Source organism: Chelmon rostratus, chromosome 10 (assembly GCF_017976325.1).
Source record: "Chelmon rostratus isolate fCheRos1 chromosome 10, fCheRos1.pri, whole genome shotgun sequence".
In the NCBI taxonomy this organism is placed as follows: domain Eukaryota; kingdom Metazoa; phylum Chordata; class Actinopteri; order Chaetodontiformes; family Chaetodontidae; genus Chelmon; species Chelmon rostratus.
The window spans coordinates 24,567,190-24,593,500 of record NC_055667.1 but is presented as its reverse complement, the minus strand read 5'-3'; the positions used below and the strand labels follow the sequence as shown (position 1 = coordinate 24,593,500).

Below are 26,311 nucleotides of genomic sequence, written 5' to 3'. Positions count from 1 at the left end.
TTTCAACTCTTTGATGCTGGAAAATATGAGTTTGACAGTCACAGATATTAATGAAAACGGCAGAACTCGCTGTCTGTTGTCGACTAAATTATGCATCTACATACATACATACTGCAGAGCATTGAAACTGAGGGTGTGAAATCAATCATCCAGAATTAATCTAATTATGCAACATGAAAATTAAAATGTGTGTGTCGTGTTTATGCATTACACACTGTACAGAGGCTGGAGTGTACAATAAGAGAGGATTATTTCAATTCTTATTCATTCATTGTATTTGAATAACCATTCATAACATTAATTTTTACATTTAAATTCTGCAATTAACTAATTAAGAAAGATTTTAAATTGTCATTAATACACTGGCGGTTAATGAGTCATTCATACATTAATTCATCTTGGAAATGACTCATAAAATGTTTAATTTTAGTAGTTTGATTAACTCACTTGTGTCCTTTAACTTATTAAAAAGAAATTTCACTGTTTGGAAAATCACTTTTTGAATGCATTTTTAAAAAGCCATAATTTTTATTCATCATTTATAGCCAGACTTCTTGAATTCATTAATTAATTGGGACATTTAATGATCATGTGAAAACCTTTTAACCCATTCATTCAACATCATTTAATTACAAATTTACAGAATAATATAATGAGACTATAAAGCGTGGCACAGTCCAGCGTCCACAGAGTCAAACAGTGTGAGCAAAACATAAATTAATGTAAACCCACAACATATAGATGTTTCAGTTTAGCAAAATATAAATCAAGCAGGTGATTCAATAAATGCCACGAGGTCAGCCAGCGAATGTGTTTGCATGTCATGTTTGGAGGCTTTTTGAGCTGCACTCTGCTTTCATTCCAACCTTTGCTTCTTTATTCACACCGGAAAAGAGAAAAATCGCTTCCATCGAAAAAAAAAAAAAAATGCCAATGATGCCAAGGGCAACTTATCAGTCACTGGCAAAAATATGTCAGCAAACAACACGAAGCAAAGTGAACGCTCAAAACGCTTCAGAGGTTCAACCTGATGAGGGTGCAGATTATTATTTCAGGGTGAAATAATGATTTACATAAGCTCTCCACAAAAGCCTCTGTGAGCTTTTCGGTTGATTTTGACAATGCAGCTGCAGACTGCAGCAGCAGCAGCAGCACACTCTGCAGTGAGGCACACAGTAACTCTGCTGGAGACATGAAGAAGAGCGCCATCACACACTGTAAGCACACACTGAGCTCAAGAGCAACAATTAAGGAGTTTATTAATTCATCAGTTATCCCCGGCTGCCCAGTGGAAGCTGTTTACGCTCACCAGCTGTGACAGAAATCCATCTATTATTAGCATGTAAACCAATTATAGTTCTCAGGTGCCCATTAAACTTTATTAAGTTCCATAAACCACAAGTTGACTCGAGTGAGTCTAAATACACAAGAAACACATTACAGTTATATTCTACTAATTTTCCTCAGCCAATACATTCTGGGAGAAACGTGACGCCGCCTGAATTTATTCCTTTTAAAACATAATGAGCGAAAGGGTTTTTAATGATCGTAGCTTACAGGTCACAACATTACCCACTTTGCACTGCAGCGACCGAAGTATTATTAGCACATTTTGTGGTTATGATCAGGCACGCGCAGCATGTGGTTAAGGTCAGGGAAAGATCGAGGTCTTGGTTAAATACTGAAAACGGCAAGTGATTTGAGGCACAATTTACTTTTTGACATTTAACCAAAAACTATATTTCCCTGATCTAAAACCTGAGACAGCTCGTTATCTATTTTTAGCCACTCGGAGGGTTTGCAGAAACAAGCTGTAACACTTACATATTATCACACTTTATGTTGATATGTCTAATTTTGCAAAGGAAGGCAGCATTAGCATTTGTCTGGAGCCATGTTTGTGTCCACCTGATGAGTGTAACTCAAATACTTTCTGTAAGTCTTCTTTAAGCTCTGTTTTGGTCTCCACCAACTCCTGAAGGAAGCATTTGCTGCTAAATGCTCCACTACGTTCACCAGCTAGTTGCTAACATCGTCTGCCTGCCGCTTGGTGGTGACCAAAAGTGGACAAGTGAGTTTATCGATGAACTGAAACTCGACAGTCGCGGGCTGCAACACAAAAACAGCGAGAAGAAGAAAGTAAAGCACGTCGTAGATTTAAAGGGAACTGCAGAGGTGGTGATACAAGTAGTCATGTGATCAATTCGCCACTTCTGTTGCTTAAACCCTACCTAACTTGGGACATAGGATGCAGACCCCAGTCCTCAGAGTCACAGCTCAGTCCACAGAAAAGCACTTTTGCACCAGAGAACAAAACAGCATCATTCAGGCCAGAGTTAGAGTTAGTTTCCCTCAAAGCGTATTTGACAGAACAAATTGGTGGAATATAAATGTAATTCTTAGGAGACAAGGTTGACAGCTGACCACTATAATTCATCAATAACAAAATAATAATCAGAAACATGATCAAATCTGACCTCTGATCAGGGACAGATGAAGACACAACAGGCCCCTGGGCACAGACGTCCCTCCTGCATGTGAGCAAGACCCTCAGACTGAAAGACAACGATCACTCGTTTGTGGTCGTTCTGCGTCTCCTTGTAGTCATTTTGTCTCTATTTCTGGATATTTTGCATCTCTTTGTGGGTACTTTGCATGAATTTCAGGCCATTTTGTTACCTTTACATTCAGTTCTTTGTTAATCTCTATTGTAGCCACCTTTCTTATATCTCTTTGTAGTCTTTTCATGTCTCTTTATGCATCTTTTTTGGCGACACTTTGCAGGAAAAGCCCAGGAGTCAAGGTGCTCCTGTGCCCAGAAGGCCTATTCAGTAATTCATCCACGCCTCTGATCACTAAACATCCCCATTTTTTCAACTAAATTCAAATTAATTTGTTTGGTCACCAGTGACCTACATCACCATCACCCGCCTCATTCTGCCAACTCCACCCAGAGAAGATGCAAATACTTCAGTGATGAAGAGTCACACAAGAAAAACAAGCATATACAGTTTACACCCAAAAGGCAGATGTACTTGAATGCAACACTCGCCATGAAAAAAAAAAAAAAAAAATCAGTATGCTAAATATATCCCGACGAGTCAGAGTTTGAGAAGCGCTTCTGGGATGTTCTGGTGTTCCTCTGCGAGGCTGCTTGAGTGACGGGAACATACAGTAGCGATAGGGAACATTTCAAGTGTCTCTCATCTGGACGGGGGGCACTTCCAGAGAATGTGAACGATTTTCTCATTTCCTGTCTCCTCCGATCACTTGTTCAACCATTCGGCGATATCCAACAGACGCGGCGGCAATGTTTTGATTACACAGTGACACACACATTATGAAGAAGTCATTCTGCTTACAATCTTCTTTTTTTTCTTTTCTTTTTCTTTTTTTTTTTACAGAGGGAACACAAGAAAGCCAGAGAACGTTGAGTATTGCCATCCACCGACTAGGTTTCCCTTCTCCAGCTTCAGGTAGACTTTGTCCTCTTTTTCTAGATAGAGCAGAACTCCATTGGTTGCCGCCTCGCGAGTTACATCTTTGTCGCCCGCGAAGGCGGAGATGACCGGTTTCCCATTCAACATCAAGTTCACCTGGACAACAGAAATGACAATTAGAAACGGTAAAGGAAAAATAATAATTAGCTTTAAAGACATGTTTTAGAGTTGTTTATTTCTTATTCGAAACATCCTAACCTGACCTCGATAAAATAGTGTTAAACTAACGTATAAATACTAAGAGAGAGAGCTGATGGTATATCAGATAGAAAGGAAGGGGATCAAGTCTTATAATGAAGCATTTATTCCCAGCATCACTAACACAGTAAGTCCTTATTAAGGGACTGTATGTAAATTATTAGGGGGGGAGTTGTTGTGTGTTTTTTTCTCTGTGCTGAAATGAGGCCACTCCACCATTAAAATAATAATAATAAGATTTATTTTTATAGCACTTTTAAAAACAGCATTATGCTTTTAGCTACTTTCCCCTCATATCTTCAGCAGCTGTATTTTCTTCTTCACTGATAAACTGATAAACTGATTTGGGGTGTTATTTGGTTCTTTTTGGTGATATGGAGATATCTTTATAATTTTACACTTCCTAGTTTTTAAAATGGACTGTTTCAATGCATTATTTGTGTGTGTGTGTGTGTGTTTGTGTGTGTGTGTCTTGTTATTTGTGCAAATAACCAAAATTAAAGCACTATAACTAAATTCAATCAGTTCAGTGCTGTTGTTAAATAAAATCCAGTAAATCTGGTGGTTTTAATTAAGGGGAGAGAGTTGAGCAGGTAAAACCTCCTCAGGTATTCATTTACAACGAGCTCGTCAGCTGGAGTGTGTTTGTTCATGAATCAGTCGGCATCTGTGTGAAGACTTTTTGACGTGGAGGATAAAAGCATTATGTTACTGTCCTACAGGACAGCCAGTGAATCTCATCCGTTGTGACATCATAACGTGGTTTAGTAACCTGTCCAGGAAACTTAAATCACAACTGCAAAACCTGATCTGAGGGGCTGGAGAGATAATTGGCATGTTGCCCTCATCGTCCCTCCAGGAGATATTCGAGGAGACAGCGATGAATCAAGGCCTCAAAATCACCCGTGACTCAGAGCACATCCTCCACAAAGAGCACGAGCTGACGCCTACAGGTCACCTGAGCAGGTATGAATCAATGTCAGAACATCTGAGTGTGGCACCTGTGCAACATTTTGGTGTTTGTGGATCTGAGAAAGATGTTAGTTTGATCGTACGTGTGTGCTGCCCAAGACAAATTTCTCCAAAAGGGACAAAATAAAGGCTAATCTACTCTAATCTAATCTAATCTAATCTGAAAATGACGGTACAGAGAACCGGATACAGCGAGAAACCCAAAAAACAATAATATAAGACTTAAACTGTAAAACTGTAAAACCAGCAAATAGGACATTTAAATATATTGGATGATCATGAAAAATAAAACTTGTTAAAGGTTTTTTTCAGAAGTGATTTAAAAGATGTCTCTGTTTTAATTTCCCCTGTTGGTTTCCTAATAAAAAATAATAAAACATAAAAAAGGATGAAAATTGTTATTTCATTAACATATTATGATTAAATGTTCGGGTATATCGTCTTAAACTGAATGTGCTTCGCCTCTTTTAGTTATTAATAGGGTTAGTTGAGTTGCACCAGTACTGTTTTATCACATTTGAGATATTCAGGGGAGGGTCTGAATAAAATATTAATAATCCTGTGGAGGATTTCCCTTTTTTAAAAATTGAAACAGATTTCAACCCCCTCCCCACACCAGGCATTTCCAGACAGTCCCTAAATAAGACCGCATCAATCCAATAAAACAGGTTAACAACCGAATCAGCTGCACAGCTCTGTGGAATAAACGAGAACGGTACCTGTATGGTTTGGCTCTGGTACACTTTAATGACATGGAAGTTAAAACTGTAGATTCCTTTTCTTGGGGACAAGAAAACTGATTCAAATGTGAAGTAGTTTCCTATATTCACCAGAACCTGCGAGAGAGGAGGACAAAAACACACAATGACAACTGTGTTTGTGCAGCCAGCACTTCAGCGAAGGCCTTCATTTCAATGGGGCTTTAGGATTAAAAGCATAAATATTAAATCAGCGCCTTGGCCACCAGGCTGCCCCCGCTCAGACACAAACTCACTGCGACACACTTCACACAATATTTACCATAATTCACTTCTTCTCAGTGGACCTGAACCCAGCATTTAAACCAAAATGATGCTTGACGACAATTAAATCTCATCGGCAGCTTTTAGAGACAGATTCCATTCAGGTCAAAGGCTGGATTCAGATGATTTTTCTCCCTTCTGCTTGCTAAAAGTGATCCGCCTTGAATGGGTCAGTCAGCACAGCACTTAACACTGCCTCATGAGTGCCACTAAAAGGGTCGGTGTCACATCAGACGCACAGTATTTACATCCGCACAGAGAGGGGGGAGCTCTGCGGGTCATGACTGATGGAGGCAGCAGAAGCTCCTCTCAGCACGCGGAGCCTCAAACACTTCGATCCCACCTGTTAAAGGACCGCCGCAGCCTCAACCGGGACCTTTGACAAACGTGGCTTTCATAGCAACAGCGTGCACGCGCCCCACACCAATCAGATCAGTGACAGCGCGCTATGACAGCACAGCATCGTGTTATGTCATTCAAACGAGCAGGCAGAGGATCAGCTGTGCGCTTTTGTTGCAAACACCTTCCACTGCCCGCCGCCGCGTGACTAATCCAACGCTTGTTTGTGTTCGTCTGATGCGTTTGCGCGTGCGGGCTGCGCGCAGGTGAGGGTGTGCGCGCGCGCGCCGGCGCGTGGTGGGGTGGCACGAGGCGGAGTGAGGAGTGCGTGCGGGGTGCGTGTGCGGGCTCTGCAGGACGCCCGCTCCCGGACATGATCCAGGCACTTTCAGACCTGCCTGCGTGTGAAATCCACGCGGCAGCTGCAAGTCAAAGCAAAGTCTTCACTGCAATGACTCTCATGTTCTGCACCACAAGTCATAACTGAGCGGAGGGACGACGGTTTGTCACAAAAGAGAAGGGATCAAACTGAATAGGAGACTCTCAGGTGTGACAGATAGGAATATCAGGGGAAAGGTGATGTGCAAAGTGCCATATAACGCGAATTTAGCCACTTTTTGACATGAGTATAGTTGATAAAAATCATCTTAACCTGGTCGAAGTAGATTATTCTCGTTTTGTTGCTCATCTCCGACGGCTCATGGTTGTTGCTCCGGACTGCAGAGAAAGCCACCTTGGAGTTGGCGGCGCGCACTGAGATGCCGAGCGGAGAGGACGAAGCCTTCCAGTCCGTGGTCGGGTTAGAGTCGCAGACCACGAGGCATTTTCCCTCCAGGACAATCGGCTCCGTGTCATTCTGAGCTCGGGCCACCTCAGAGAGCACAGTCCAGCTGAGCATCAGTACGAGGGGGTTCACCATGGCTCTCTCTCTCTCTCTCTCTGAGACAGCTGTGGCAGCGCCGATTCGAAAACGAGAGACCGTCTCCTGCACCTCACAAGTTTCCGAGTCCCTCCACTGCTCTCCCCCGCCGCAGACGCGTCTGACGCTCTGATATTCTCTTATTGGATCCACAAATGTGCCATATCCGAGTGAGACATCAACTAAAACAGAATCCGTAGGAAGGCTGAACCTTTCGCAAACAACCGGGAGACGCAGAGATCACCGATCGTGGTCTATGCGTCTCATTTTCAGACTTCATTAAAAGCTCGCGGATGAGACAGAAACAGACCATGTGGAATGTTTCAGAGAAGAGTGATCCGGTCTGAGAGGCCAATCAGTCGATAAATCGTCCATAGCCCTCACTCCCACTCCGACCAACGCGTCTGACAGCAGCTCTACCCCGCAATGATGCGCTGCTTGTGTGCGCGCCCAGCCATCCACTTTACGCACGCACATGTGGTAGAACTTATAATTAACTGTCCCTGCGTAATTTGCCCAAAGCTTATATTTCTCTGATTCTCTATAAATTAGCTTCCAATTTAAATATACATTAATTAATTGGCTGAGTTAATGACAATGAAAAGATGAATGAATATTAAGTTCTGGCCTTTTTGCGGATCTAGGAACAAATAAAATAATGATCGCCAAACACTTTTCTGATGATTTCTCAGTCTGTGAGGACTGAAATGTGGGAAGTATAGAAGTGAAAATGCTCTCGAAGAAGAGATTTACTGTTGTTCTTGCACTGCCAGAGCTCCATGTCCATTCTGTAGTGACTCATCATAATCTCATTGCACAGGTGGGCTGAAAATCTCCCAGGCTTCTCTTCCACAGAGGTCAGCGATGGGACCTTTAGTCTTTATGTGGTTGTCTTGGTGACATCATGGATTCAGTGCTGTCTCACCTGCAGCAACACTTGCCTCACTGACACTGGGTGGCAAAAAAAAACTTTTCTCACCTCTGTTAAAAAGTTTCCCTTCAAATCCATCAACATTTCCCTCATAATCTGGAAAAAATAAGAATCTAATGTGTTTTGACCTTTAATGTTGTCGGGAATGGGATTTTGGCTTTAATGCATGTGTCACTCAACCCCTGTAAGATGCAGCCGTCTGTCACCTTCTGCTGCTGAATCAACAAGTAATCCGAAGTGTCCTGTGAGAGTATTGACAAGAGATTAGAGACCGTCCTCGTGTCACGACAGGCTCCCCACAAAGCAGCAGATCAATTTTAACGTCCTTCCTCTGACTTCCAAACATGAGGACACACACAAACACTGCACCTTCAAATGATAGATAGATGGATAGATGGATAGATTTGCTCAGCTGTGGTGGAGAGTAAAGTATTTATTAATAGACGCTTCATTAATAAATTATAGGAAGAGTTACAGCGTGTTGTAAGCTATTTATTAAAGGACCCAAAGGTTTATTTGTCACATAAACAAGCAGCGAAAAGCAACGTGGCTGCACGAAGAGACTAGAAAAATAAGAGTCAATGCAAGAAATAAAGGATAAAAACTCAAGCAAAAAATTTAAATACGTGTAAAATTCTTAATGTTGCTATTTAAAAAACAAATACACAATGATAGTTTGTAGATTCAAGTTCACACATGCAGGGCAGTGCAAAGGTGTTTACATACTGCTAATAAATGCTGAACAGGGGCTTAAAATGAAATCAATCAATAGACAAACAGACCTCAGAAACCTCGTTTTAATTATTGGCTTTGTAAAGTGCGCTTTGTGCTATTAAACTAAAATAAGCCTGAATCCTGAAAACCACATTCGATATTGGGGATTCATTTGCTTTCTCATTAAATCGGAGCTTTTGAATGGAGCCTTTTGATCCGTGCGGCAGGGCAACAACAAATCATTAGGTTACACTGCCGAAAGTGAGAAAATGGTGGAGTTTTAAACAGCCAGCGACCAAATGGATGTGACCCTGACACAAATCAGCCTGTGCCAACACATATGTGGTGAAAAGTGTTTCACATCTAAATGATTAAAAGCAGAACGCACTGAGAGCGTATGGTCAAGTTTCAGGCAGCGGTCTTACAGCCTGTTACGGCCTGTTCAGTTCTACAGGATTTTAAAACACAAAATAAAGTCATCACATGGGCGATCTGTCTATCAACTGTAGCATATATTCAATACATCCTTTCAAATCTAAAAAAAAAGACTAGGGTGTTTTATATTTGCTATTTTTAGTTGCTGTTTTTAGATCATTGAATGCAAATGTACTAATCTTCTGCAGAGACTGTGTTCTGGGCTTCAGTCTCTCTGGAAATGGAAGACAATCGGAGGTTATCACAACCACAACCGGCAGAGCTGCCACTTTGTGAGATCTGTGTCATCATCCAGCTCTGACGAACGCTTCAGCGTCTAATGTCATGCATGTCGATATGTTTCCATAGTAATAGAGTTATCAGGGCAGAGAGGCGCCGGCTTTTAACGTGCCGAGAAAGTCTTCCATGTTGCAGGGAGGGATCGTTTCCTGACCTTTATGATGGCTGCCTGTTAGCTGACCCGAGGCCCCTTTACACAAAACCTCAGACATCGATAGCTCAGGTTATCTGATTATCTAAGTATTACAAACAAAAAATGATCCTGAAGTGAGCCAACATGTGAAGGAAGAATTGCTCAACCTTTGTATGTGACACATAAATAACTTTACTTTAAAAATGTAGTTTTGTTGTCACAGATACAAACAAAGGTTCAGCTTAAAGATAGTAATGTGCTAGCAGGCTAAAAGGCCATTAGCTTCAATAAGCTAGCAGTGGACAGTAACTAAGTCGGCCTAAGCTAAGTGAACTAAGCAGCAAGCTACTTGCAGGGCTAGCTGCTTAACCATGTAGCAGACGAGCTAACCGCATGCTAGCCAATCAGGACACATAGCAGCGACAACACCTGTCCAAACCTTTATCTATTTTCTCTGTGCTGCGTCATTTACTCCCCCTGGCATTTTTTTTTCACAGGATCGTGCATCATTTAATTTAATAAAGAGTTTTATTGAACAGGGGGAAAAAGTCATCCAAGCTAGCTGGCTAACTGCTCAAACCTATTCTCCCTTGATGCTAGCGCAACTCTGACAATATAGAAGTGGATATAACATGGCTAATAAGCTAGGTTAGCGCCCTCCAGAACTGTCAAGCAGCGACCTGTTTATACATGCAAACATGACTGCATTTATGTATTTATTCATTCATTGGCTCACTTATTTTACTGCCTGTTTACAAGCTGTTAAACCATCACAGTATGCGCTCTACCTGTCTACATCCGTTTCCTTTCTCACTGGGATGGTTCCTAAATTTGTAAGAAATGTTAGAATATAAATGTTTGCTCATTTTTGCAGAGGACACACTGAAAAAACCTCAAGGGCCAATAGCAGCAGCAGCGAAACTAGGACCTCCAAGGTCAAGAGACACGTGGCCTTTTTGCATTCACTATAACTTATTATTTCTACTGAAGAATTATTTCAGGATGTAAATGCAGCGCAAATTGAAATGAGAAATGAGATTTCAGGTAGTTTAATATTGCAGCACTGTGTCTTTCAGGAGGACCTTGTTGTCCTCAGTGCTGATCACAGCCGTGCTCCTTGGGATGCACGTACTGAAAACTACTTGGAACATGCATAACATTATCCCAAGCACTCATGTGTCACAGTGCTGAGGTTCAGTAATTCAATGACCAGAAAACCGGTTAAAGCAAAAATCCTTTCATCAGCTTGTGTGTGTGTGTGTGTGTGTGTGTGTGCGGCAATCTGCACCGCCGCCATACCCACCATCCAGGTAAGACGACGTCTACGAAAATATTCAAACCGCTTATCAGCAAACAAATCACGTTAATGTTTTACCTGCTCCCTCCAGCAATTACTTCCTTTTAAACAAATGCAGTCTATAGGGGACTCGGGTCGTTTTATCATCTGAAAAGGACAAATAAAAAGAAAGAGGAAAATTTAGACCCATCACTGGGTCTTGATAAAAAGAAAAAAGTCTCTCAGGAATTTAATTAGTAGTCTAAAGGAGGCTATGTACTCTGCATATAACACACTGATCATGTCACACAGCCCTGTCGCACATACTGTAATGAGCTGCTTTGGTAATCTTCAAAAAGACACAGGCTCATTGTATATACTTTTACGCTAATTAAACATAAATCCAAATTAGTGCATGTACCACTTCTCTACGCAGTAATACAGGCAATAGGCCAGAGGCAATCAGAGATACCAGCTGTCAGTCACTGGCAGCGGCAGCCGCTATCCTTCATATTTAACATTATGTCTGAGGAGAGATTTTCTGGGTCTGAATCAGCATTTTAGTATATTTCTCTTGATTTTTAAGCCTCATGGTGGCTAAGAAATGAGCTGTAAACAAAACATTGACACATTAGCAGCACTTAAAGTTGATCCGTATTTAAAAAATATGTCAAATGGTTGGGATGCATTGATTTGGAGTCTAATATTCGCTCTCCTTTTAGCTCGATTCAGTCTCCTCTAACTCCTGGGAAAAGATCTGGACACTAAATGCTCCACTATGTTCAGCTGCTAGCTGCTGATTGTGTTGTTTGCTGCTAAGCAGGTAGCGTACAGGGGTTAACTGACCTTTTTTTTTATTATTTCTTTAATGAAATGAGAGCAATGAGAGAAGATTGTGAATCATGCAACAAACACAATGAGCTGAACAACGCTGAAGTCCTCTGCAGACCTGAGGTGAACTGTGGGAGATCGTTCTCTGTGGGTTCATCCAACACAGTCTCATGGCTGCTGGTCAAGCAGTCACAAAATTCTCTATAAAAATCTATAGGATTTGAGTTCATGGACCAGATTTTGCATTTTTCCATAACAATCAGCATGACTTTCAAACTAATATATTTCAGTTGGAAGGATCTTTAATGCCTACACCATGTTATTCCACAGTCAAGTTAGCAATAATAAATATGCAAACGTCTGGTTAGACTTTCAAAATAAAGCTTTCTGAAAAACATGTCAGGTGACAGTCGCAGTTTGGTTAGGTTTAGCCCATCTAGCACCCAAAACATTCTGGGAACATTATTTTTTTGGTTGTGAGAATGTTTATTGAACGTTTTTGGCAAGTTTTTCTCAGGTAAAACTGGCGTTACTGTTACAATTCCTGAATGTTGTTAAAATTAGAACATTTTGGGACCAATTTTTGACCAAAAATATGTGCATAACATTCTTAGAACATTGTGAGAAAGTTACTTGTTATTGGAACGTTTTGTTTAGATGAGAGGCGCCAGAACTTGATTTGGTTTCGGAAAAGGTTATAGTTGAGTTAAAATAACTTATATCAGAGTTGACTGTTGGTTTCTCATACTGTGTTAAAGGTGTACTGTGTTTGATCCATCCGTCCACAACAGCCACCTTGCTACGTCAGCTTTGTCGCTCTTGTGCTAAACTCGTCCTTGTTAGTCTTAAAGTCATGCTGAGCATCATGAAAGGAGACCTTCATGTCCATGTACACAAATCTTTTGATCTCATGGCTATTTCACAAACTACCCTGATCTTGGACCAGTTCTTCACTTTGAGCAGCACGTTTCACGTCACAGTGGTCATTGGACCCACTGTCAGCACCTCTGATTGGAGCAGCTTTAAATGAGCAGGCAGGTACATTGACGCCATTGTAATGCCACCACTTTTGGTCAAATGCAAATTTGTTTTATTCCCTCTGCTGCCAATTAGGCAGGCAGTATACTCAGAGCAAACCACTAATGCCGTCCAACATGGCACCACATACAAATCTGCATAGAGCATGTGACTGTGCCTTCTTTTGAAATTCATTAATGCAACGTCGCTCAGCAATCACAAAAATTAAGGAGGTAACTGTAATCCTCTTTTTTTTACTGCAGACTTTTTGACGTGTCACAGAAAGAAAAGCACAGGTGTTGCAGGGTCCTGCTTTGTTCGGGCTGGCTCGCTGTCACGCTGTCTTAGTTTACTGGGAGACTTGAACAGAATGGAGCCATTGTTAATGTTGTTAGTAACACCTGTGCTGCTTCTACGACGCTCATTCCAAAGAAGTTGGGACACAGTGTATAACAAAATGTGATCATTTGCTGATCCTTTTTGACATCTCCTCAATTGAAAACAACAGATGACAATATATTTAATGTTTGACCTCATCAGCTTCATTGGTTTTTGTAAATATCTGCTTATTCTGAATTTAATGCAGCAACATGTTTCTAACAAGTTGTGACAGGAGCAACTAAAGACTGGGAAAGATGTGGAATGCTCCAAAAACACCTGTTTGGAACATTCCACAGGTAAACAGGCTGATTGGTAACAGGTGATAGTATCATGATTGGGTATTAAAGGAGCATCCTGGAAAGACTCAGTGGTTCACAAGCGAGGATGGAGCGAGGTTCAACACTTTGTGAACACATGATTGGAAAAGTGAGATTAATACATGGACTCAGGAACACTTAATCAAAGCCAGTAAACACAGTTGATCTGCAAATGATCACATTCAGTTTTTATTTACACAGTTTTACACAGCGTCCTAACTTTTTGGGAAACCAGGTTTGAAGATAAGATAAGATAAGAAAAGCCTTTATTGGTATCAGTCCTCAGGGGGATGAAAAACTGTGGCGTTGATGATGATGATGTTTATTCACTACATGAAACCAGGAGGCAGGCTGCAGGAGTTGGCATGAAATAAAAGCATGAAAATTAAATAAACAAAGAAGAGGAAACACAGAAACAACGAGCAGGCGAGCAGCATCTTAGACCGGTTTAAACGTTAGTGTATAATGAATTCCATCAGTTCATAATAATATGACACTTTGCTTCCTGCTGCAAACATTTGTTCAAATTTGGTTTTCACAGGGGAAATAATAATAATAGCAACACATCCACACCAGCAGCTTCCTGCTTCAGCTGCACATACTGCCTTCCTCAAAGGCCAGGAATTCACACCACTGATGCTGTAAATACACGCAAAAGCATCAGTATAAAATGGGTTAGAAGAGTTTTTTTAAATTGGGAGAATGTGAAATTGAATGTCTGACATTTTTAACACAGACCCAGAGATGACCCTGAGAGCCAAAAGTGAAAGGAGTGCACAGCCGAGCCGGTGCAAACTCAAGGTTAATCCTCATAATAATAATGTTTGAAAAATGAAATAAATAAAAATAAGTGTTGCAATTCAGATTGTGGCGTTAAACGAGGGGACATTAAATGCAAAACTATAATATTTGTCTGCATCTCGATAAAAGTTAAACTAATTCCAAAGTAAGACAGGAAATGATAATTCAGATAATTGAAGTGACTTCTCGGGTTGATTTTGTGTACATGCTTTGTGTTGGGCTACTTGTCTCTTTTTAATTTCAAAAGCAGTACAAAGATATGACATAAGTGGGTTGAAAAAGCCTTAATGATCCATCCAGCTACAATTTTGACAAACTGGAAATGTAAAAAAAGAATAATAAGATGAAACTCTGTGAAGGGAACATTTAATGAAGTAGTTCTGCATGATTCCTGTTAATGAAACACAAGTTCCTGCAGATGTAGGGTTTTAATTAAAATCGGTGGTTTTACAAGGAAATGTGCAACTTTTCCTGCTCAGTGTGCGGTCTGCTTCATTATAGCACCGTGGTCCACAGCCACAGCTACAAATAGCGCTTTTGTTGTCAACTGATTAAAATGTCAGACGCACAAAAACCTGCGAAACTCATGAATCAGTTCTAACCAGAGCGAAGACTACTTTTCAACCTTTTCAATGGGTAATTTTGTGCTTCTCGTCATGTCATTACCACAGTGCAGATGTGGTCCTTAATCAGAGGCGGCCTTGGAGCTCGTCCTGGAGAGCTGGGACAGGAGACGTCCCTGACCGCAGCACGATTGCATGTTCAAAATAATCACCCGCCGTCCTCAGCTGGCCTCTGAAGTGCTGCCTGTTCTGTTCCTCTGCCAGCAGCGAGCTGCGGGTATCAGCAGCACACTGCTGCTTTGAAATCCTTCATTACCGATTCACCTCAAAACAAATGTTCAGTAAACTTGAAGTCGACCCAAATCAAAACTCCCTCTGACATGAAATAATGTGACACCAGATCAGTTTTATATTCACAAAATCGATTTCCACCGACACTGTCATCCCGCCGTCCAGGTGCATTAGCATCACTGTTCACTTTATGCTGTCGGACTGTTCAATCAATCTGGTCTCCAATATAGAATAAGACATCTGTACAAGAACACAAGAGAAAAACACAAACAGCTTCTGATCTTCAAGTACTGCATCAAACATGAGACCCGTTCTGGTTTGTTGAGCGCTGCAGCCTCAGTGGATGCCGGTATGTGCTCTGTACAGTAGAGCTCATAGACTTTCAGCATGGGCCCTCTTGAAGTCGTGGACGAACTGACAGATCAGCCCAAAGAACTCCTGAGAGTCTTGATTCGCCGGTTCTCCGAATTTAACCTTGACAGGAGAAAAACATGATGAGTGACTTAGAAATTAAAAACTTTAGCCTGACCTCAACCTTACAGCTTATAAAACATGCTTCACAATTAACAACCGCTTTCGCTCATTAGAGAGCTGATGTCTGGGTCGTGCATATTCTGCTCAACAATGGTCCTCTCATATAATCATCTCATATACTTTCTTCGCATGCAACCCATTCCTTGAGTGTACTTAGACACTGAGGCAGACATGCACCGTCGAATTAGCGCATATACCTCGGGGGTTAAGGGTCACTGGCATAAAAATGTTAATAATTTTAAAGTCAAACTTTATCAGAAAGGGTCACAGCGGTTAAGTGTTCTAACCGGCTTATTGCATGCTGTTCACTGTGCAGGTTCACACTGTCACTCCTCATTTTCTTCACTTCTTATTATGTTTAAGACATTTAAAAATACCATTAGCCATTAAATTTCCTTATTCTGTTGATGTGTTGCAGAAGTGCTACTGCAGAAACTAAAACTACCACGCTGCTTACTTGAACATACACAGGATGTGCTCACCATATTAAACAGCCCTCTGCACACCTGGACCTTATTTTACGTGGTATGAATTTCCTTTTATCATAAAAAGAGTCATTACAGACTTTTTAAAGGACGAGTTTCACATTTTGGGAATATGTGCTTATTTACTTCCAAAACAGAACCAAGTAACCAATGGTGTCTCTGTTGGCAGCATGTAGATGTTAGCTTTACTTGCATTTTGTTGGGCTCAGTTTGAGCTACATGTGGGTGTGCATCTTCTTACGTTTCAGCCCTTTTTGCTATTTAAATGAGAAGCTCGATGCTGCTCTCACATCTGCTCAGTATGTACAGAGCCAGCAGCCTGTTAGCCGTTAGCGACCCCAGGAAGTCACTTCCCCCAGCCAAGAAACAGTCCAGCACATGACCATGTCTGTTTTTTGTACACATTAAACAAACCAGATATAAAATGTTAATTATTGAGCTTTAAAGCTACTGGTAGGAGGATTTTGTTACCTTTGGAAAGAACCAGGCTAGCCGTTTCCCCCATTTCCAGCCATTATGGTAAGCTAAGCTAACTAGCTCCTGGCTGTAGCTTCATATTTACCAGACAGATGCAAGAGTGGCATAAATCTTTTAACCTGACTCACGGCAAGAAAGTGAATAAGCTGTGTTCCCAAATATCAAATTATTTCTTTTTGATGAAATATTCATGGCCACAGCAGCTAGTTTTGGTTGGTTTGGGCAGATTGAGGTTTTCTGGAGTACGAAATAATGTCACAGTTTCAAGGTTTCAAGTTTCAAGATGCTGAATCAAAGCCACACATCCCTGCATGGAGGAATTCAGCAGAAAGACAGCTTTATTTAACGCCGCCGCAGTTAGCTTGGTGAAAGCAAGGCGGCCATTTTTAACACTGGGACTGAAGCATTGCATCAGGCAGGGCACTGAGGCCGAGCTCATATTATCTGATCCATCCATGTTTTACAGGCACACCCCAGCGCCCCCCTGATGTGCTTTGTGTTATTGCTGTTGTTTATGTCCATGTGTGCATTTATTCAGGGAGGATTAGTTCTCCCAGCAGCATCCTCACTCCTGCTGGATCAACAAATGCAACCAAGAATCATTTTATTAAAAGAAAAAACTTCATTTTGCCTCTGTTCATATGAAAAAAGACTCGTGAAATGATAATATAACAGTATTTAAAGCTTAAAGGCAAAATGATAAAATTAAACTGGCATAATTACTTACAGGTTTTAGATGTTACTCAAAACTGAACGCAATTAGTCACGTAAAATAAGCAGCATTAGTGATTAATCATCAAACCAGTCTATAAACTGTAACACCGGCAGGGAAATGTCTACATTGGGTCTCTTAGTGCTTCCAAAATGTAATTGCTGACAGTGAGCATGTTTATATTAATGTGTCTTCCTAAAAGGTTCATGCAGGTGTAAGACACCTGCTCTCAGAAAGTCCCTGAGAGCAAGAGGAGGATGTGAGCTGATTATCGCCTCCTCTCTATGTAACACTCTCACATCAGATGTGCAGATACGCCTGTTTGCATACTTTCCCCCCAATAATTTGTACTTCTTCTCAGCATCTGAGGCAAAAGGGTTTTTGGTAACACTTTATATTCAGGAACACATTTAACTAGCTGCTTATAAACATGCATATTAGTAGCATATTGGCTCTTAATGGTGAATATGTGCACTTTAATGTAAAGTGTTGCCACGTTTTCTTTACTCAATCTGTGGACGTCATTCTTTGCTTCAGTTGATCAGCCTTGTTGTTTTCTGTGCATGTTAAATATTCGCCTGCGTTCTTACAGACCCGTGTTGTGCTTTGGCCCTTGGGAGAATAAAGGAAGTGCCTGTTCTATGAATCGATGTGTTTCCACTATAACGAGTGAGGATAAGAAGGATAATGAGATTGGCTGCTGGCTGCTTCGGTTGCATGTGTATCGTACCGTGGTGGTAAATGCTAAACTGCAAAATTTTAAAAAAAAGCAACACTGAGAGCGTCTTTATCTCCATGCTGCCATCAGAAATGCATAAATGGTTCACTGAGTCCAGCTCTTTCAGCAGTAGAAGTTCGTTTTAATTATAATTACACCACTAGAATGAACCATATGTGCAAAAAGCAAAGGTAACACCACACTTTAACCCCCCGTTTTAAGCATTTTTCTAAGCACTAAACAATGTAAATGTTTAATAAATGGTTTATAACACACTATTATGTAGCAGAAAGCAGGTATAACATCTCTAACTCCTCCGGCGAGTGCCCATAAAAACACACTTACACACTTGCGTTAAAGGGAGGGTTAAAATAAAGCATTAACAAACTAAACTTTAAAGATACAAATAAAGTTAGACTGAATACTGAAATGTTCATTACACCCAGCAGCATCCTGCATCATCTTTAATCTGCAGGTTTGAGCTCTTTGCTTGAAGACACAAGATTAAAAGCACCTTATCTGCAGGCGGCGAGGTGAAATCGATTTTGTTTTATGGTGTCGTAGCGACGTGGTGTATTAAAGATGTGCATTGTGTGAAGAGAAACTGGTAATGTGACGTAGCTGTCAGCTTTCAGAGTTATGACAAGGCATGCGACGTATCAGGCTGCATTAGAGAGGATATGTTACAGCAAAGCGTGTTACGTAAAATGTCTCATTCTATTTGATACTTTTAAAAAACAATCATGCCTCCAGAGTATCTGCAGAAAAAGACCTCGCCACAATAAAACCACCCAAAACAAATTTCATGAGCTCCTTCTATGTTTGCATGTTGGCTATTCAAGGGCATCATTATGAATTCTCCACCCCCATGACAAGATGTGACTAAATATGACGCCTTTTCCCCAGCCTACTGCTCCCCTGCACAACGCCACAGCCCAGTCAGTCTCAATCATTTTCTCCACTGCCTGCAGAAAGGCTTTATTGTCTATGCAGGAGGTTTCACACAGTATTAGAACGGGGCGGCCATGCAGCGGTGATTCCCGGTGATTAAAAACAACTCCTGGCCTGAAGGGGACACTAAAGTTAAAGGTCAACTTGTTAAATTTTAAAAGGCCACAGCCGGAACATTTTCAATAACACTTGGAGAAGTGATTTATGTTTAGAATAAGAAATAAGACTGAAATCTTCGGATGTTTCACTTTAGACGTTTTCAGAAATTCGCTCCAATGGCAGACGATGCCCTCCCTGAGGACACGTGTTTATACGTGGTTTCATATGTGCTGTATGCATAAACAAACCCAGTTTGAGGCTTAAGTGTTAAATGTAGTTATTATGCCAGAATTAAGCTATACCAAAAAAATCCCTGTGTGGGAAAAGATGCCCCCTGGAGTCATTTTGGTTTTCCATATCTGCAAATTATGTAATTCACATAACAAATACTATCTCATCAAGAGCATTTGTTTGTTATTGATTTTTCATTTACACTGACTAAAGTTAATTTAAACAGGCTGCTTTAATGAGGTTTATACTTTTATTATTCTGACACTGTTTTTACATTTTAAAGAGAGCCTGAAAAAGGTGAATTTAAAAGTTTATTCTACACTAATCTTGTTTTTCTTATCCAGTGTAACACACAGATCTCGGACGCAGTCTGACAGTCTGGACATTTTCCTCCCATCTCAGCCCCATTTGTTTTCTTTGACCACTCACATGTTCACACGCTGCAATGCAAAGCTACAGCCAGTTAGCTTAGCTGAATATCAAGAATTCAGAGAGGAGGAAAGCAGCTAGCACGGCTTCTAAAGCTTCTAAAACCAGGATTATGTGCCAAACTATGGCTTTGTCAGGGGCATTGATTTCCGCCCATGCTAACCGTTTCCCCCCGTTTCCAGTCTTTATGCTAAGCTAAAATAACCAGCTAATGGCTGTAGCTCCATATTTACCGTACGGACGTGAGAGTCAGTTTAGTTTCAGAGTAGTTTCTAATTTTCGGACTATTCCTTTCCCTTGTGAAACTGGCCTCAGACAGACGCTGTAGCTTGTGAAAAGATATACTTATCATTTTTTGTGCACTCACTTTAAAGCACATTGGCTGTGCTCAGCAGCCCCTCGTCACCCCCCGCTGTGGAAAACGTTTGCAGTGGACAGGAATCTAATTGTGGGTCTAATATAACACAATTCCAGAGCAGGCCTAAAGCTCACAGCTCACACTATAATATCTCAGTGCTCAAACACAGCAGGACGGGTGAGTGGACTCTCTACGATGATGGATTGTCCACAGAGATATGGGGAAGGTGAGAAAATAGGCCCTACTTCTGTATTGATTGTTTTAGGTGGGGACTCTATAAAAAAAAGGCATAACACCTGTTAAGATGTCAGAAGAAGGCCTGAGCTCTATAAAACTAATCTAACCAGGTTAGTGAGCAAAGAAAATGTCCTCCTTTATAGACAATGTGATAAAAGAATACAGAGGGATCTGAAGCCGGGTGTGAGAGATGAACTCTTTAAAGAATATCAACGGTTTTGGTCTCAGAGAGTCCAGCAAACATGGGGCCGAACTTCAATCATTAACAGTGTGAGTATGATTGAATGCTTTGCAGCATGGTGCCAGTATGTTCAGCTAGAGATGCCACTGAATGCAAGTGGTCCCACATCAGAAACACCGCCGCTCGTACAGCTTCTCATTTGTAATTGCGTGTCGACGATCCATCGATGTGCAATCAAACATTAAGGGTCAGGATGAACTCGTCTCTCTGCAGGAGACAGCGGCAATTGTTCGATAATCCTTCAAAAATTATCCAACGGACGCCATTTTTCAAAACTGCAAATCAGTGATGCTTGCTGTTAAACGATGCGGAGGCAGAGGCTGCACACTATGCATCAGATATACCTTGTTTAGGCCATAAAGGACACCAAGTGAAGAGGGAGTAACCTCGGGGACTTCTTCCTCTGAATATATACTGTGTGTACTCTCCCAGCGCAGGGTGGGCAGATACGATGACAAATAATTGAAGAGGGCCGTCTACACGCTGCTGGAATGGGAGTCAATCCATCTCTGAGGCTGCACAAAAGAGATATTGAAATAATAACTCAAGGATTACCAGTATGACAGAGTAGAGTTCCTTCATCTCCTCACACGTCTTCGTCAATGCCGAGAGATCCGTGCTGTATTTCTCAATCGCCGTCTGGATTACAGAGAAAAGCACAAGGAACTGCGGGTGAGTTCGTTCAAGATTCAAGATTGTCTTTATTGTCAATGAGCATAACATGTCAATGAAATTTGCATTGCAATCCCCATGCTAGAAACAATAAGAAAGATAAGAAATAAATAATAATAATAATAATAATAAATAAATAAAATAAAATAAAGATACTAGAATAAAATAAAGAACTGAGTGTGTGTTTCCCTGTCACACAACTGCTGTTACTATGGTTACAGCTTGCCTGCGTACCCTGATGTGTGGGCACCATGTGAATTATTTTATATAGGTGGATTATTGACACAGAGATTCACATCATGCAATGTCATCAGCAGTTATAATAAAATTTGAGGCTTGCCACTGACGATTCAGCCCAGCCAACACGACCGAACCTGAACCTTAACCACATTTCAAAATGTTTGCACGCTCATAGGTACTGTACATTTTATTTATTTACCATTAAAGAGTAATGTTTTGTTAGAAAAACTGAAGAGCTGATGTCTGGAAATGGTTTAATGAAAAGTTTTAACATGTGTGATTTGTCTGTTTAAGCTGCTTTGTGAAGTCTAGCAGTAATTTATAGCAATAGTTTGACATTTGGGGAAATATGCTTATTTGCTTCCCTGCTAAGAGTTAACTGAAGAGGTCGACATCACTGAGCATTAAAAATGACTCTAGAGCCAGGAGTTGATTATCTTAGCTTAGCATAAAGACTGGAAGCAGGGGGGTGCAGCTAGCCTGGCTACCCGTAAAACCACAAACTGTCATTTTTACATTTCCATGTGTGTACAGATTAAACATAAGATACAGTGTGCTAATATATTAGTTTTAAATGCAGCTTCTGGAACTTTGGGCAGAACCAAGATGGCTATTTTCCCTTGTGTCAAGTATTTATGCTAAACTAAGCTAATCAACTTGTGGCTCTGGCTTCATAGCATACAGAGATGAGAGTGGTGTCGATCTTCTCATCTAACTGTGCAAGAATATTTCCCAAAATGTCAAACTATGCCTTTAAAATCCAACAAACTGATGTAGCAATGCACCACATTTATATCATTTAAGCTACATTTTGGAGTTTTTGACCACTAGTGGCACTGTAGAGCACTGGTTTGATGAGTCAGGATGATAATTTGATGAGTGGTGGGATGTAGATGGCATCTGAACGAAGAAAATAATTACTCTATATTTTGTTAAGTATAGTTGTGTAAATCTCATTCATTCACTCGGCTATAGCTATAGTTTTAGCAGCCTGCTAATTTCTGTGTCCACACTGTCTCCACTTTGATAAAATAAGTATCGTACGATATATAAAATATTCATCAGTTATCAGTAATCAGAGCTAGGTTAGCTTAGCTAACCATGTGAACCAAATGCACACAAAAATGGCTGCATCCTTTAAATTCATGCAATTCCACCAATAACAATTAGGGGTGTAATGCAAAGGAGGTTTTAATATTGTGGAAAAAACAGATCAGAATTGCACTGGGCTAGAGGCAAACTGGAGGTTTATAATAGCAGGAAGATGCAATTTTTTCATGCACTTTAGAGACGGTCCCTAACTTCAGCTCCTCGGTTTTTCATCTATGATCCAAAGTACCAGACCTCAGTTCAGGGCTCATAAGGTGAAAATAACAGCTGTGCAACATCCTGCCTCTGCCCAGCAGATCAGGTGAAAACTGATGAAACGTTGCTCAGGATGAATGTCTGAATATCAAACAGCTCTCTGTTTTAAGCTTGGCAATTCTGCATGGAAAGTCTGGCTGCTTTAGCTACTAACTGCTCTTTTCTGCAGTACAATCACCTGGATTACTTTTCATACTGAAGAAAAAGACTGAATGTGATGAATATGAGCCGATACCTGAAGTCACAAGAAGCAGCTTTATTCTGTAATTAAACTGATTTATGGATATTTATCCTCAGTGGACGTGAGTCTGTCTGTGTGAGAGGAAGTGCTTTGTGGAAAATGATGTCAATCAGCTGACAGGTCAGTGGAGGGAGGGGGTGAAAATAAGACTGCAAAAATTTGGATGCTGCCCATTTCTGCTGAGAGCGCATCATCTGTGCATATCCAAATCATTGCATTCGTATTCATTCACATCCCTCGTGGCAGAAATGCTGTGCAAGAGGCAGCAACGTGCCAAGAGAAGAAGAGAAGAAGAGCACTAGCTGATGGAAACAAACAATTAATTTGTGTGAGAAACAATGAATACAATCAATACTGTTTTTTTTTCTTTTTACAAGAAGACACTCTGTACCTGTAAATGAATGCGTAAATAAATAATGAACACAAGATTTACTACTTCACCTTCAGGTCTTTGGAGAAGTTTGGGTGTTGAGTTCCAGCCTTTCTCTTCTTGGAAGTTTTGCTGTACTGAATGACTTTCTGCAGTTCATTCTTCAGCACTGAAGCAACACACACACACACACACCTCGGTTATCATCCATCATATTTGACCACTGAAGCAAATAGCTGCTTTAAATCAGATGCTGTCTCCTGTGTGATCCGGTGATGTGCTGTATTTGTGCTTGTGGCGACTGTTTGTAAGTCGTCATACAGGCAATATATTGGATTGAGCCCATATATTCCCCAGACAATGAGAGCATGGTGTTTCACAGTATACTGAAACTACTACTACATAAGGCTCTAGTAAATGTTGCTATCACACTTCCTCACAAATACCTTACATTAGCACAAAAAGTAGGGTCACTGTTGCAGCGATCTCAGCAAATTGGAGAAGAACAGTCATTGGACACAGTAGTAAAATGTGATCTACTCACCGTCTACCTCTGCGGTCAGGCCTTTGATGGACGCTGTCCAAAAGAGAGGACAAAAACAGCAACACACGCACAGAAAATACACATTTTACTCCACAGACCTCAACTGGAAAGCACCACACAGATTTTTTTTTTTTCAGCTTTGATCAAATCTTGATTAGCAAATACCTCCCGGGACAGTTTCAAATTCTGCCAACTCCTGGGTAAAAGTGGCCAAGCACGGTTCATGCAACATGATCTGCTCCACAAGGGCATGGAGCAAGGTGAACTTCCTGTCTCTCCCACGGAGCTGGGAGAGCTGCAGATGGAGAAAACACAGAGTGAAGAAAGTGCAGTAACCGGTGGTCAAGGACTTAAAGCATAAAGGAAGGAGACGGACGTGTGTTGTGATGGCTACACCTGTGTGTGCACCTTCCTCACTGAAGGCCAGAGACAGAACAGGATGACAAAGGACGTAGAGTCCTGGCGTTAAATCTTGAAATTTCTATTGGAGATAACTTCACTCACACCTTGCTGTGAGTTCTAATATGAATGTAAACTCCTAAATCATAAAACAGTTAGTAAATTATGTGTGATTACGTGCTTTTACTCAAGAACAATTAGTACTTTACGCGAGTATTTCCAATTTATGGCACTTTATATTACTTTATACTTTCCGAAGCAAGTATTGGACTTTTTATCGCCACCACATTTATTTAATAACTTAAGTTGCTATAGTAACTATACTCATTTGCATACTAAGATCATTAATATAAAATATTAATCAACTAATAAATGATGCATTATTATTGATTAAAATACCGAGCAATAAATAAAGAACTTGACATTCTGCAAAATTAGTACTGTTACTTTCGGTACATAAAGTATATTTTGATGCTAATACTTATGTACTTTCACTTACATCTGAGTACTTCTTCCAAAACTGTGTTTCTGTAATTTATTTTTCATTATTGCTTATAATTACCAGTAGTCACAGCAGCAGCAGTAACTGTGCTTTCATGTGTTTGTGTAAAATGCTAATTATGACTCTACATTCAAGCCATGTTGCACGTCATGCTGCTGTATAATTGAAATGCAAGAGCGGCCGCTCTAATCCTATGATAGACACTCTTAGTCTTTTTCTAAGTTATGTTGTTTACCAATTTAAGGCCGAGGCCAGCCTCTGAGGACTATATATACAAGACATGCAAGTATTGATGCTCACAAGTAAGAAGCAAGAATCAAAAAAGGTCTGAAAAAAACTCAATCCATTTTTCTTGCAGGCGGTCGGCCATTAGTTTGATGAGAGTCTGTCTCAAGCAGCAACAGTTTACTATTCTCAATTAGGCCTGGAAACACCTCGGAGGCAAGACGAGGCCTCGGCTTCATTAAAAGGAGCAGAGGACGTTTCACTTCTGTGCCAAAAGCGCTGCCCCTTAAACCTTCCCAGAAGAGAGACTCGCACACAAAAGAGTGGTTCAAACTAAATTCAGAGAAAAGACTCTCACAAACCCCAGACAACACTTAAAACTACACGTCCAACAACCGCTGAACTTTAAAAGGAAGAGTTCAACATTTTGGGAAAGGCGCTTATTCGCTTTGTTGCTGAGAGTTTGACAAGAAGATTGAGACCGTTCTCACATTCGTACAATAAATATGGAGCTAAGATTAGCTTAGCACAAACACTGGAAACAGGGTGTAACAGCTAGCCTAGCTCTGCCTAAAAGAAACAAAATCAGCAATGTTAGGACTTTTTACTCCGAGATGTGAAAACAACATGCTATGCTTTTATTTGGATTATGTGCTGGACTGTGTCTTGGCTGGGCATCACGTATGTAGACTCCAGGAAGTCACCGCTACCAGGCAGGAAGTAGTTGTTGGTGTTATACTTTGGTTTTCGGTGCAAATTAAACAAATGAGATAGAACTTTTTAACTGCTGAGCTTAAGAAATGCTGACTAGTGGATTTTGCTACCTAGACAGAGCCAGGCTAGCCCCCCCTTTCTAGCCTTTATGCTAAGCTAAGATAAGCTAACTGTCTCCTGGCTTCAATTTCTTGATTGCGGAACCCGAACAAGGTATCCATCCTCGCATCAACCTCTCAGCAAGAAGGCAAATTTCCCAAAAGGTCAAAGTATTCCTTTCAATCAGTGGTTCTCAAACTGGGGGGCGGGCCCCTCTGGGTGGACACAGAGCCACTGCAGGGGGGCTGTGGATGACCGGGGGAAAAATATGGAGTGAAACAAAGTTGAATCAACATGATTTATGTTGAGATAACAAACAAACAAGAGTTTGCTGATGCTGTTCTGGCCTTTATTTAACTTCAGTTCAACTTTTTTTATTAGTTGCTTCCCCAGTTGTTATTAATGATTGTGGGTAAAAAATTGTGGGTTGGGGGCCGTGAACTATTTTCAGCTTCTGAAAAAGTTTGAGAACCACTGCTTTGCATTAAACCAGCGAACAGGCTCATACATTTATCTTTATTGAAAAGCTCCACCGACTGACTGCACTTA

General features: G+C 40.8%; 2 protein-coding genes across 2 annotated transcripts in view; both read right to left on the bottom strand.

The window, feature by feature from the left end:
- Positions 1 to 3,398: 3,398 nt before the first annotated feature.
- On the bottom strand, positions 3,399 to 6,950 carry cbln4 (cerebellin 4 precursor). Its single transcript, XM_041946349.1, has 3 exons — positions 6,684 to 6,950; positions 5,390 to 5,506; positions 3,399 to 3,596 (listed from the first exon to the last, which is right to left on the bottom strand). The coding sequence occupies exons 1-3, from the start codon at positions 6,948 to 6,950 to the stop codon at positions 3,399 to 3,401; spliced, it is 582 nt and encodes a 193-aa protein (XP_041802283.1).
- Positions 6,951 to 13,440: 6,490 nt separating this feature from the next.
- LOC121612489 (formin-like protein 13) overlaps positions 13,441 to 26,311 on the bottom strand; it is a 34,845-nt gene continuing 21,974 nt past the window's right edge. Inside the window, exons 13-17 of the mRNA XM_041945394.1 lie at positions 23,989 to 24,118; positions 23,824 to 23,856; positions 23,351 to 23,448; positions 20,947 to 21,030; positions 13,441 to 15,393 (exon numbers count right to left, since the gene is read on the bottom strand). Of these exons, the coding sequence (XP_041801328.1) occupies positions 15,292 to 15,393; positions 20,947 to 21,030; positions 23,351 to 23,448; positions 23,824 to 23,856; positions 23,989 to 24,118 (447 nt within the window). The 3' untranslated portion in view covers positions 13,441 to 15,291. The remainder of the gene's footprint in view (positions 15,394 to 20,946; positions 21,031 to 23,350; positions 23,449 to 23,823; positions 23,857 to 23,988; positions 24,119 to 26,311) is intronic.

Coding starts and splice junctions, on each gene's coding strand:
- cbln4 (XM_041946349.1), bottom strand. CDS start 6,950: ATGGTGAACCCCCTCGTACTGATGCTCAGCTGGACTGTGCTCTCTGAG. Junction 5,507..6,683: donor GAATAATCTACTTCGACCAG/GTTAAGATGATT, acceptor CCTCTCTCGCAG/GTTCTGGTGAATATAGGAAA. Junction 3,597..5,389: donor ACCAGAGCCAAACCATACAG/GTACCGTTCTCG, acceptor TCTGTTGTCCAG/GTGAACTTGATGTTGAATGG.